This window comes from Mycteria americana, chromosome 17 (genome assembly GCF_035582795.1).
Source record: "Mycteria americana isolate JAX WOST 10 ecotype Jacksonville Zoo and Gardens chromosome 17, USCA_MyAme_1.0, whole genome shotgun sequence".
Lineage (NCBI taxonomy): Eukaryota > Metazoa > Chordata > Aves > Ciconiiformes > Ciconiidae > Mycteria > Mycteria americana.
This window is the reverse complement of record NC_134381.1, coordinates 14270885-14285015: the sequence shown is the minus strand read 5'-3', so window position 1 is coordinate 14285015 and position 14131 is coordinate 14270885. Positions and strand designations below refer to the sequence as shown.

At 39.9% G+C, this 14131-nt stretch overlaps 1 protein-coding gene across 2 annotated transcripts in view; it reads right to left on the bottom strand.

Moving 5' to 3' along the window:
• Positions 1 to 2322: 2322 nt before the first annotated feature.
• RALGPS1 (Ral GEF with PH domain and SH3 binding motif 1) overlaps positions 2323 to 14131 on the bottom strand; it is a 132163-nt gene continuing 120354 nt past the window's right edge. For both annotated transcript variants that reach the window (XM_075519519.1, XM_075519517.1), the window contains exons 14-22: positions 13194 to 13320; positions 12032 to 12183; positions 10701 to 10752; positions 10318 to 10398; positions 9358 to 9463; positions 8449 to 8541; positions 8169 to 8274; positions 6956 to 7047; positions 2323 to 6175 (exon numbers count right to left, since the gene is read on the bottom strand). In XM_075519519.1, the coding sequence (XP_075375634.1) occupies positions 6146 to 6175; positions 6956 to 7047; positions 8169 to 8274; positions 8449 to 8541; positions 9358 to 9463; positions 10318 to 10398; positions 10701 to 10752; positions 12032 to 12183; positions 13194 to 13320 (839 nt within the window). In that variant the 3' untranslated portion in view covers positions 2323 to 6145. The remainder of the gene's footprint in view (positions 6176 to 6955; positions 7048 to 8168; positions 8275 to 8448; positions 8542 to 9357; positions 9464 to 10317; positions 10399 to 10700; positions 10753 to 12031; positions 12184 to 13193; positions 13321 to 14131) is intronic.

The window sequence follows — 14131 nt, the reverse complement described above, 5'->3', positions numbered from 1 at the left end:
CCATCTTTCTTATAAGCCCCCTTTGAGTAGTGGAAGGCTGCTATAAGGTCCCCCCGGAGCCTTCTCTTCTCCAGGCTGAACAGCCCCAAATCCCTCAGCCTTTCCTCACAGCAGAGGTGCTCCAGCCCTCGGATCATTTTTGTGCCCTCCTTTGGACCCGCTCCAACAGCTCCATGTCTTTCCTGTGCTGGGGACCCCAGAGCTGGATGCAGTGCTCCAGCTGAGGTCTCACCAGAGCGGAGCAGAGGGGCAGGATCACCTCCCTTGACCTGCTGGGCATGCTGCTTTGATGCAGCCCAGGGTATGGTTGGCTTTCCGGGCTGCGAGCGCACATTGTCGGCTCATGTCCAGCTTTTCATCCACCAGTACCCCCAAGTCTTCCTCTGCAGGGCTGCTCTCAATCCCTTCATCCCCCTGCCTGTATTGATATGGGGGGTTGCCTTGACCCAGGTGCAGAACCTTGCACTTGGCCTTGTTGAACCTCATGAGGTTCACATGGGTCCACTTCTCAAGCTTGTCCAGGTCCCTCTGGATGACATCCTGTCCCTCAGGCATGTCAACCGCACCACTCAGCTTGATGTCATCTGCAAATTTGCTGAAGGTGCACTCGATCCTACTGTCTATATCATTGATGAAGATATTAAACAGTACTGGTCCCAGTACAGACCCCTGAGGGCACCACTTGTCACTGATCTCCATCTGGACTTTGAGCCATTGACCACTACTCTCTGGATGTGACCATCCAGCTACCTCCTTATCCACCAAATAGTCCACCCATCAAATCCATACCTCTCCAATTTAGAGAGAAGGATGTTGTGGGGGACCATGTCAAAGGCCTTAAAGAAGTCCAGATAGATGACATCTGTAGCTCTTCCCTTGTCCACGGATGTAGTCACTCCATCATAGAAGGCCACTAGGTTGATAAGGCAAGACTTGCCCTTGGTTAAGCCATGCTGGCTGTCTCAAATCACCTCCCTGCCCTCCATGTGCTCTAACATAGCTTCTAGGGGGATCTGTTCCATGATCTTCCCAGGCACAGAGGTGAGGCTGACAGGTCGGAGGTTCCCAGGGTCCTCCTTTCTACCCTTTTTGCAAATGGGTGCAATGTTTCCTTTTTTGCAGTCTCTGGGGACTTCACCTGACTGCCATGACTTCTTAAATATCATGGAGAGTGGCCTGGCAACTACATCAGCCAATTCCCTCGGGACTCGGGGCTGCATCTCATCATGTCCCATAAACTACGTTCAGGTTCCTCAGGTGGTCTCAAACCTGATCTTCTTTTACAGTGGGAGGGACTTTGCTCCTCCAGTCCCTGCCTTGCAGTTCATCCACTAGAGAGGTGTGGGAAGAAAGGTTGCCAGTGAAGACTGAGGCAAAAAAAGTTGAGTACCTCAGCCTTCTCCTCACCCGTTGTTACCAGTTTGCCAGTCGTGTTCATCGGGGGTACAGTTTCTTTGACCTTCCTTTTCTGGCTGATATACCTATAGAAGCCACCCTTATTATTCTTTGTGTCCCTTGCCAAGTTCAGCTCCAGCCGTGCCTTGGCCTTCCTGACCGCATCCCTATAAAAAATTGGGCAATGTCCCTATACTCCTTCCAGGATCCTTGTCCCTGCTTCCATGGCCTGTGCATTTCCTTCTTGCCCTTTAGTTTGACCAGCAGGTTTGACTCAGCCATGCCAGTCTCTTGCCTTCCTTTCCTGATTTCTTACACGTGGGGATTGAGAGAAAAATGATACATATAAGAAGAGAAGTTACCAAAGAAGATGGACACTGGTCAAACACTTCCATGTCCATCTTCTCCAAGAGAAAGTACTACTGAACATCTGATTGCTAGGCTATCCCTGTCAGCTGTGCTCAGCGTTTCAAGGTTCTGACTGAACCTTGATTTCATCACTGAAATTGGAAAGGAAATTTCAGATTTGAATACCAGAAGATATTATTACACATATCTACACTGATATACTGTGTAATACAGGGCAGATCATTTTATTAGTGGATGAAATATTTTTTCCTGTTGATTTCAGTGGGTAGAGTTGAGAATCCAAGTGTGTAAATGAAGTTTAACTGTAATTGCAAAGAAATTTACCTTGCTATCCAAGTCAACATGCAAGTTTTGTAGTGATAAAATACATTTCTTAGGAAAACAACAGGATAGGTTCATCTCTACTTCTTTGGACTTTCCAAATTCCACTTGAAAGAACTGCAAATTTGGAGGGGTTGTCAATTTTCTGTTAGAAATTTGGATTCTCCTGTATTTTTACTATTAAATGGCTACACAGTGTGCACTATAAAGTCTGTTCAACTGTATTACCATTTATTCACAAATAAACCATGCTTGCTGCCTTTGAGTTAAAATGTTCCTTCTATACCTCTACTATTCTTTTTCAGAATACTTTATTGTTAACAGCATACATACTCTGCACATTTTTAAATTTACAACCAAATGCAATTGCTGTTGAAGTAAACAAACTTTTTTTTTTTTACATTAAAGTATTTAATTAGTGAAACAATCATTATCAATGTAACAAACTGAAAAATACAGCAACTTGAAACAAGACTGAGGTAACAAAGTACGTTGCCAAAAATCTAGATTCCAACGCCAGGGTTATTATGAGTGAGACAGTTCACAAGAATTATAGAAAGAATCCTTACACAAATGGCATGCAGTGGACTGCTGGAAAATACAGCCAAAAATAGTGCAACAGTTTTCACACAAAAAACCCCAAAATGTTGAAACTGGGTTACATTATAATGTGACAAATAAGTCGCACTTTGAAAACTACTTTCTTTGCCTCATTTTAGTGCTATTTGGAAAAACATGCATTTTGGCACTGCGTTACATCAAAATTGCACATTAATAAATTAATAATATTGCCTACATGTGTTTTATATTTTCACAATTCTGAAAATAGTAATTCTTAGATAATATTTTTACACAACTATCGCAGTTATTGTCTTTGATGGATGAAAACTTGTACGGTTTGTGATAGTTTTGTGAAAATGCTGTATTAATCAGTACTGATATGCAATATGTTGTATTTCAATAGCAGCTTTCAATTCTCCTTAAAAGTATTAGATGACAGCAAATGGTACCAAATGACAGCATAAAAACTCAGATCAGCAGCTACAAACTGTTTAATACTTAAAAACTCATTTAAAATTGGTTTAAGATATTTTAATAATATTCTTACACTGCCATCATTCTGAATTTTTTTTATATTGTGCTGCAATTTCACAATTGTGCTATACTGAAAAGATGTTTACCTGACTATTGTGTAAAACTATTATTTGCTATGTTCATCTTTCTTCTGTATAATGCTTTTTTACATTCAAATGATAGTGTGAGGGAATTCAAGTTCCTTTTGACATATTTCCCAATTCCAAGGTTTTGAGTAGGATTTGAGTTTGAGGATTGAGTAGGATTGAAGGGTTTAGTTTAATTTCTCCACAGATTAATCTTCTGTCAGTGACAACTGACTGGGTATAAGAACCATTCATAAATATTGCCTTTTGTTCATGCCACACTGTTTTGGGGCCCATCATGGTTTCTGGCAAAGATGCTTCCTTTCTAGTTGGGAATCTGTTTTACAAGCAAGTGAAAATGAACCCTTTTGTAAGTTCTCCAACAGGCTCTATGGCTCGTAATTTTGAGTAAAAGTATATTTTTGAAGGCTAGAACACTCCACCTCTTGTACATACAAAAACATATATAACACTTGAGACACCCTTAAATTTAAAAGCTATTAAATTCTGAGTGTGTACATGCTCATTCTATTGCTACTGTATCAGTCAGCAGTTCTTGGTCTTTCCAAGGGAGGCTTGTTAAACATAATTGAAAGGCGTTACTCCATTAGTTTATCTCCATTGCAATATGCTAGAAAAAAATGTCACTAGTCCTCATTGGTGTTCACTTCTGCTACATCACATGAGAAATGAGTAGGTATTTGCATGCTTCTAATGTATGTACATTTCATGCCAGTAAGTGTTCCATTTTAAATTTAGCTTACATGCAAGACAGATCAGGTTATTCCCTTTTAAGGGGAAAGGACTACTAATAAAGTAACTTTAAAAAAAACCCTTGACTTGAACAGTTCTCTTTTGGTTAGCGTGTCATCATTTTGGTCACCGTTCTGCACGTGGTTCAAACCCTACGAATGCTAATAACAATACACATGGTCATAGGTGGCACATTCATTACAATGGCAGTCCATGTAACACTTGCATCTTCAGGAATAATCTCCGTGATAACTAATCACAAAAGTCCACAGCTGCAGAGTAATTCAGATTATATCATATTCTAACAGTCTGAAGTAATTTACTGGTGAGAGGATTTTACCCTGTTCAAAAGCTTCTACGCTGTCTTTAATGGCAGTGGAGGCTCTGCCCTCGCAGCTACTGATGTTTTTCCTAGTTCAAAGTTGTCTTAATTTAGCAAAAAGGGAGGAAAAAAGGTAAAAATATATTTTGCATTACCACTCTTTTCACACAGCTCCTGAGCTATCAAAGAAACTTTGTCAACTTTACATACACTTTCACATGTCCTGGGATCTAAATGCCGTTGTTGCCAGGAACTGCTTTTCTTGAAAAGCTGGTATGTATTAGGCTTCATTCTCAGGATTGGAACATGAACACTTAAAATAACACAAAAGTTACAGTTGAACTACATTTAACAATACAGGTATTTCATTGTTGTCGTTGTTAGAGAAGTTTCAAAATCAAAATTCAGAAAATCATGCAAGTCCACAGAATAAATACTCCTAATGCCAGGAAACTTGTTCTAATATAGGCTCTGTTCAATTAAACTGACTTCCATTTTTTTCATGGTTTATAAGCTAGAGATTGGCTTGCAAATTTCTCCTCTATGCAACCTTAGGAAACTCAGAAGAGGTTTTCTGGTGATTCATGAAGTCTGAATACTGATGCCTTATGGCAAAAGAGTTTCAAAGAGAAAAAGTGCTGAACTTAGCATGGGAACAGAAAAAACCTCTGACCATAGGAGTGCTGGGGCACAGCAGGGATACAGCTATGGATGCAGAGAGAGTTCTTTCAGAGGAGAAGTCTCCGTTACTTTACTTTTTTTTTTTTTTGATCTCTGGATAGTGGTGTGGAGGCTTCTTTGTACTTGCTCCACTGTCAGACAGTCTTGCCTAGCTTTCACTGCCGTCATGATTCATAATAGCAGTACCATGTGCCAGTACTATATGTCATAACGGTGCATCATGTACTGGAATTGAGTGGAGCCGAGTCATCCACAGAAAGACAGAACAGAAACAATGATATGGAATCATTCTGGGAGCCAGGGCCACATGATACCTAACACCTGATTACCTGCTTCCCTGTACCAAGGGATTTAAGATGAACAACATTCAGACTGAAGAAAAAACCAAACTTGAAAGCAACTATGCCACTAGTAAGAGAAAGAAAGATGACCTTTAGCACAACATAAATTTAAACAGCCTTAAATCTATTGTCAGGGCATTCCTGAGTAACGTAACTGAATGATAAGAAAACCAACTGTCCTGTGCCAAAAATACATTTTTCCCAAATAGCTCAAATGTGAACAGCAGAATTGTCCAGAGATTTGATACAAAATCTGAGGCAGCCACATTGCCAAGCAACTCAGTGCACTTAGATTATAAAAATGTTGTTCCACAATTTTCTATTCTAATTGACACTCTGCAGCAAGTTAACACTGTCAATCATTCTGTGCATTAGAAAGAATTGAAACCCAACATGGGCCAAATATTCTTCAGTCACACAAAGCAGCTTAACAATAAAAAGAACTGTTTAAAAAAGAACAGGCAGACGATATGACGCTCAGTTTGTGGTCAAACATCAGTTCATGGCAGTCTCTGACCACAAAAAGTTGAGGGCTCTAGAATCCTGCAGGAGTCAGGATTAATCTTCTGTCCATCTGACTTGTCTGCTTTCACTCAGTGCATGAGACTATATCTGGTCCTAAGGACAACATTCACTTTCTGCTTTTAAAAGCTGTGTCAGAATCACTTTCAAGTTACACAGGAAAGTGCTGAAATATTTGTGGCTGGCTCATGTCAGGAAAACCATTCTCCTCTTCCTCCTTAGAGAACAATAGCCTGTTTACGCAGTTTGGCACTTGAAGTCGCACCAGGTAGGAGAGCAAATTATTCGAATGACATTAGATTAGCAGGTACCTGGAAGAGAATGTGAATTATTCAGCAGTATAATGCTCCTGAGCCTATTACGGCATTGGGAAACTGCAAGGTTACAAAATAGAGTGGGCTAATCGTTTATTATCCAATGTGAAAAGTGTAATCAGTCCCAAGCAGGCCCAACCCCTTAACTGAAAGGAAAGACAGAGACTCAAATGATTTTTCTATTCATGGACCAAACCCAGCCAAAGTATTCTAAGAAGTCATCAGTATGCATGGGGGAGGGATGTGTGTGTGTAAAGAAGATTCTTGAGCTACATCGTGTTTTAGGTCCTATATGGATCAGCATCCTATTAATATAACCTTTGGAAATCCTTTTAAGAATGAACATTTTCCTCAAGAGAAGAATGAGGCTGCTATATAAAGGACAAACAGCATTTTATAGGACAGTCTCTTCAATGGCACTTACAGACCCACTCACTGGAGTAAATGCTAGCATGTTTGCTTTCTTTGTCCATGAGAAAGCCCCTTCTGAAGTAGAGATGGGGTTATCTCACTTGAAGCAGTGAGTGTAGAGGTTATCTGCTGTTAAGGTAACCAAACCTATAGCTAGACCCGCACAAATCCTGATTTGGTGGGAATTCTGTAGTTTTAAATAATTTTTATTCCTCCTATTGAAAAACTGGATCAATGTACAAAATGAGGAATTATGTCTGTCCCCACAGGACTGTGCGTGTACACAGATTGAAAAGAGATCTCTCTTCTAGTAAGGATTTTCTGGAAAATATGAAAAGTGGGTAAAAATAAGTTTCACAACCTTACCTGAGGCTTGTTACTTTTGCATGCATCATCCAAATGCTTATGCCACAATATTGCATGAAACCTTGAACCAGTCTGGAACTTGTAAACATTGCCTACAAAAATAAGGAAATCAAAGGCTCTAAATTTGCAGACAGACATGTAGTTTCAAGGGATTGTAATTTCTGTGCAGAAGCCAAAGTCCTGAAGTAAAATGTTAAATTGATTTGCACCTCAAATACTCTAACAGGATGTTGCTCACAGAACAGAGACCATGTGAGACATGCTATCCACCAGTCCTTGGGTGAAGCGAGTATGAGAACATGTGGCCTGCAAAACTAAGAGGACTGTATAGGCAGAAAGGCCAAATTACAGCCACAGAAAAGACCACTTAGGTCACATCTAATTTACTCCTGACTTTCTTCTCATTAAGACTGTTGTGGTTACTGCAAAACTTCTTATGAATGTTTTTGATATTTGTGAACTTAGTTTTCTTCAATGTCCTATTGCAAGTTTTCTCTATGCCTTGTTATTTTGTAAATTGTTTCTTGCAATCAAATACTTTGTGCACTTTAGTCAACATCCAAGAGATGCACTTCATACAGTAGACGCAAATCCACGTCCAGCACCAAAGTTGAAAACGTGAAAAGTGAAGGAAGCCTCAAAAATCTTTATGCAACTACTCAAATTGCAAAATAACTCCAGGGGCTTTCTGATCTTCTGAAGTTTTTGAAGTTTAATCAAGGTGGAAGAGTTATGGCACTTCAAAATTAATTATTAAAAAGTAATTAATAATTACTTAAAAGGCTTTTTTTGGTAAATGATTTGATGACTGAAGAATTTCCATAATATTTTAATTGGCCAATATAAAATCTAAGTCAAGATTTGATATTGACCAATTTTAAGAAAGCTATTCGGAAACTTGGAGATCAGGGTATGAGGGCACATGGACATGCAGCAATCTCATATTGGTTGGGCAATTTCTGCAAAACTTACAGTAACTGTCAAGATACAGCAGTACCTTTGTAGGCACCACAGAAGCACCACAGCATATTGTAGAAATATGTTCAATTTCATTTGTACCCTCCCTTGAAAAGTCCATATTGAAAATCTCCCTCTTCAGTCTTTTAAATGAGTGCCACTGCAAGCTCTGTAATCTACAAACTCATTAATAGAGATTAATCTACTTCCTGTCACAGAAATATAATGCGGACAATGTCCATCCTGCAACATCTACCTTTGTCAGGGTTATTTAGCTGGAAAATATCAGGATGCTCAGGGTCGTCAGGCAGTGCCACCATCCAGCCCACAATGGAGACTTTTTTACCAGGTGTAGATTTATACTGGAAGAGACAGACAAGTCAGTCACAGCTGAGACTGTACGACGGATTAACTTTTGACTGTAAAAGTTGTGCAGACATATGGCTTAGCCTGGAACAGCAAGTACACTTCAAACCCCCTTCCAGATCTGCTTATGAATACGCAATTTTTGTTTTTAGAACATATTTAAAGCTTACGTGTTTTCTTTCAGTGCCTCTTAAAGATTTTGCTCCAAAGTACAGAAGAGTTGATCCTGAAAGCATAACCCAGTATCTAGTCCATGAGGAGAGCTGAATCAGAAAGGAAAAAAATTAGGAAAAACTCTGCGTATCTCCGACATCTCAAAAATCTATTCATAAGCAAGTTCAAGTGCTACCAAAGTTAATTTCAGAAGCAAGGAATGGAGAGTTAGATAGAGTGTCTCCTGGTGTAAATCAGCCCAGCTACCTAAATTTGGATGGATGGCTGTGAATACAATCCATCTTACTCTGGTATCTCATAAAAATATCAGGACTGATTGCTTCACAGCAAAATAGTGTGCTGCCTTCTGCTGGACAGATCTCAGACTTCTGCATTTGATCATTAAAATTTATTGAAATGACATCTCTGCAATTCTTCAAATCTTTTAGCACTGAACAGTAGGGTTGTACATAAATGAACTCTACAGAAAACAAAAAATTACCAAATGCGTAGGACCAGAACCATGTGAAACCTGTGAATTTAGGTTAAGTATGAATTACCATTACTTTGGTGCTACGGGTGGGTGCCCTGCAGCCTTCCCATTTTACCGCGATATTAAATTTCTGCCCTCACAGAAATTCATGCCAATTTATAGAGCTGCTTTACTCTTGCTCTGCTGTCACAACCTAGAGACATTACTTGCAAATGCAGGGAGAAGTAAAACTGCTGTAGGTCAAATGACATACAAAGCTTACAACCTTGTTATAACCCAGTTAAAACTTCGAACAGAAAATGATTTACAATTGATAATAATAAGGAACATTGTTTTGTGTGGTATCAAGCTGCAGGTTTAATCTAATCCTGGAAATTGAAACAGCCACTACTGAATTAGAATCACAGGACGAATTAGAATTAGAATCACTTACAGTAGGTTTCTTGCCTTCTTTGAGCAATGTTTTTCTTCTTAACGGCCCTTCCATGGTAATGACTCCCGTGGAACTACCTGATATGCAGCTGCAGGCCCCTGTTGGGCTGGAGAGACAAAACGTTGCCATATGTATTTGAGCAGACAAATAAGGACAAGAAGCAAGCAACATAATTTAGCTCTAAATATATTTCTCCTGCATTGCCTTATATATATATTTTATCATCTGACACTTGACTCTATACTATGTCTTTTCCAGAACTAGCTATCAAATAGGAACCAGGATTTTTGAAAAATAGCCAATTAACAAAAGGTTCTATTCTGGGGGCTTAGACATGAAAAAATAAAACTAAACAGTATAAATATTGAGGCCCAAAGTCAAAGGGAAAACCGCTCTTTGGGCTGTAAATGGATTACCTGTTTCTGAAAAGTCTGTGACTAGCAACATTGGGAATGCCTGCTACACATGGCCTTGCAGATGTTCCCCCTCTTACTCGGGGAGTCCCTCTCTCTTTTTACTGTACAAAATCAACACATCATACTATAGCTCTCTGACACAACCAGATGTTATAGGTAGCTGTCCTGCAAATCAGGAAATAAATTGTGAGAAAGGGTCAAGAAGGTAGCCTTCTAACATGATTATTTGTCACAGAAGGCAAACATAGCCTTCATGACAAACCTGCTTCTGTAATGTCATAAACCCCAAAGTAAACACTAGTTTTCTGCAATATAGAAGCCAGATATAATTAGTGAAATCAATAGCTAAACTGAAATCTGAATGGGCCATACCCCTGCTTTCGCATTAACAGGAATTTTTACAAGCAGGAGGGGAAGACTCCCATGAGTTGATATGGTCATATAAGGATACTTTTGAACACAAAATACATTATGCTAGGAAAGCATAGAGACCCAAATGAAAGTTTAGCACCATACACTGAGCAAAGCAGACCCTGAACTGTACCTGTAGACACAGCTTCGACTCCTAGGAGAATTCCGGATTGGTACCCTCCAGTTAGGCCCCAGCGTGGCATATAAACGACCCCTGTTTGTGAATGCAAATATCTGATGAGGGAAATTCTAGTCTGAGACTTCAACAGTTAGGGTTTGGCAAACATGACAGAGATAGTTCCCAATCTTTTCAGGTCCACAGGAAGAAAAACACAATAACTTTACAGTGCTTATTTCAAAAAGTTTGCCGTTTTTTCCTAACTAATCAATAATTCGATAAAAATAACTACTGATTTAGGGCTTACCTATGTTAGGGATCATTCATTAATTTCTTAGCTAAGTCTGTAGAGTACTTAGTGTAGCTTCTGTAGTGAGCATACATGAAGACTAACTCACCTTTCAAGCCCTGACGGCAGCTCCTCACTAAATTCTGAGCTTTCACTGCTATCTAGAAAAAGAGTAGTACAGAGAAGGAGTAAGAAAACCACCCAAGGGAAAATACAAAGCCAATGTGTATGGATCACCAGAATAATCTTTATATAGTACCATGGAAGTTGCTTACTCAAATCCTGTTTCAAAGTTGAGGTCTTTAGAGTTCACGGTAAAATCTAAAATTGGAAGAGGCTTACATGAGCCTTCCCATTTATAATATCTCACTGATGAACAAAGTCATTGTTACTGCTGTGTTTAAATACCAGACATCTACATGTTACTTTAATTTTCATTATGCTGCTTTTCTTTCAAAAGCTGAGCACTTCAGGAACACAAAATCCAGTTACGTTGTAAGACAATATTTCTACCACAACATCTGTAAGTCAATTAAAGTTATTAGACATGATATAATGTTTGTTTTCAACAAGCAAGCACACCTGTAACAGAGGATATGCCAGCTATATGCTGCTGCTAGGAGCCATGACAAAACAATATGATGGTATTCACAATGGTAGTCCCTAGTTCTCCTCCAAGTCCATGACTGATTTGTCCCTCCTTCCCTGGCACAGCTATTTAGCTCACAGTTTTAATTTGCCCAGGACTGATCTTCTAATGCTCAGTATAACACAGTGAGCTGTGCCTGTATTTTCAGAAGTTCAGAGATAATCTCAGTGCTAAACTTTTCTTGGTCAAGTAACCTGCCATCCTTCACAGTCTATTTCCTGTTCTAGAAATAGCCTGAGTGACTTAAAAGGTGGCTTTCTCTTGCTTACAACACAGATTCTCGATCATTTTGTTTTTATTAGAATAATTATTTTATTAATTATAATACCATAATGTAATTGTCATCATCCTCTTTCACAAGTTCATTTTATGTTTCTTTCGAAGTCTCAGAGAGCACAGCTAAACTGTTCTCCCATCTTCTAAAATATATTGTTAAAACTAAAGCTTTCTTCGTGAAAAGGTAGCTTTCAAAATATATACCCACTTTTCAGTAGCATTTTTTTTTCCTGGTGAAAGCTGACAAACACTCTGTGTTACATACAGAGCACATACAAAGACAGTCTTCCTTCATGCCACTTTTACCAAAACCATCAGTAGGTAACTGAGGAAAGCTGAGAGGAAGTTAACTAGGTAGCTAAGCAGCAGTTCTGATCTACTTTCTTCCATGAGAGGGACCAGCCTTTGCACAGGAGCTAACGATCTTCCGAATCCCCTACTTTTGGGTACCTCTGTGAGTTTCCAGAGCACTGGGACAGAAAAGCAGGAACATCAGTTCCCCACACAGACCCTACCTATGGAGAGGCCATTGGTGAACAGCGAGTTCAGTGCGTGGCTGCGGGCTGGGCTGTGCGACTCCAGGACGCTGTCATCCAGGAGGTGGCGTGGCTTCTCCGTCGGGAAGGTAGCGCTTTTGCTCTCCACTACACTGAGCTGGCACATCATGCTGGAAAATTGGAAAGAGAAGAACGCAAAATCCCTCTTATGTCATCTAACAGCAGCCCTTGGCTCCTGATATTTCCACTCAGACTCTGCCTTATCAATAGGTTATTAAGTAGCAGGCAATTAAACGGTACTGCTCACACTTTCCCTCTGCTGTACATATTCTCCTTGACTACGAAAGCAAGTTTCAGATTTTAGTGGTCTTTGTAAGTAACGATTATTAAATTTCTGCAGATGGGGAGTTTTAAGGTTTTTTTCCTCTGTACAAAACCTGAACACCCTGGGTGGAGGGAAAGGTATAAAAACAGAAAAAGCAGACCCCAGCTAAGTCACTGCTTAGTGGTCCTTCACTAAGTTGAACTAACACATCAAGACTCTATGACCTTGGACAAATCACGTGAACTTCTTTTTCCCTAATCCGTTAACTGTGAAATTTGGTAGATGCTGAAACCTCAACTGGGGAGCAGGTGCTCTCACTTAGCTGGGTAAATGGTAGAGAAAAATGTTTCTAATCTGTATTACCCAGGTAAAACAGTGCAAAAGGTCACAATCTTCCTGAATGACAAGGTGTGCCAAACAGCTAGGAAGTTTCCTTAGATGTATTAGCAAGATGTTTAAAAAACAAAAGGAAATAAAAAAATCAGTTACACACACCAGGAATCCACAGACCAAATGGGATACACAGCTTTCGAGTACTGCCAACGTCTGGCACTAGCAGAGAATAGAGTCAGCAAAAATAACAAAGTGTCAAGAGAAAACCTAGAGAACGCACAGTAAAGCCTGAAGCAGTCTTGCAATGAGACTCACATTGACCACTAAGCAGTGACTTAGCTGGGGTCTGCTTTTTCTGTTTTTCTACCTTTCCCTCCACCCAGGGTGTTCAGGTTTTGTACGGGGAAAGAAATGGAAGGGACAAATACCAGAGCATTCTCAAATACCACAGTGTTCTGCCGCTACCTTAAACCTTTGTGATGCATGAAATGGCCTGAGCATGAGGCAGCTTGGAGTACCCACTTGTTTCCCAGGCTGTGACTCTTCCTGTGCCTTGGTACAGGAGGTGTAGGTAGACTTGCTGCTACTGAGGCATCAGGACACGTGGGTCTCCTGCTGAATTTCATAATTGCTGACACGTCAGATGGACCTAAAAGACATAGATCATTTAACATTAAACTGATGCAAAACCCAGAAATTTCATGGGCCAGTGTGTTTAGCCACTGATTAAAATGAATTGTTACAGATAACCAAAAGACACCATTTCTGAAGAACTGTTTCTTGTGCATCAGGGTTACACCATCCATTTCTGTTATGATTCATCTCTATATTCTTGAACTGTCTGGAAGTAATTTTTAAAACAGCTTTGCACATACTTTTAACAATGAACTCCTACAAAAAGTCTTGGCACCCTTACAACAGTTGGATGTGCCAAAGTGTAATATGCAGAGCCATAAAGTCAGTTTGTACTTAGGGTGTGAGCAGGAATGCTCACACATGTTTTGAATTTTGTTCACAACTCCATGTTGTGAATAAACTGTAAACAGTCTGCTCATACTGACTCACAGCTTGAGCATGTCAGAGAAAGCAAGAGCTTTTCATGTACCTAATGGCCAGACAGATGCATTACTTCTCAGTCATCTATGAGCTCCAGAGATGTCTCACTGCAATTATTCTTCCTCTCATTTTACAGATTTTATGAGGCCTCACGGAAAACATGGACAAGCTGTTCTTGTTCCAGTTCCTTGTTGCTGTTCACAAAAGGCTGGCAGTGAACTTTGCAATACAGCGGAGAACAACATGCCCTATCATCATCCTCAGTGAATGCAAGGCTATTCTTGGCTTCACAATAAACAGTTCAGATTTCATTTTTAAACATTTAGTTGTGGCATTGGTGCTTGTAACAGAAGTGGGAATAGTGGTCATGAAAGTGGCCATCTGCCCCACATCTATCTCCAGAC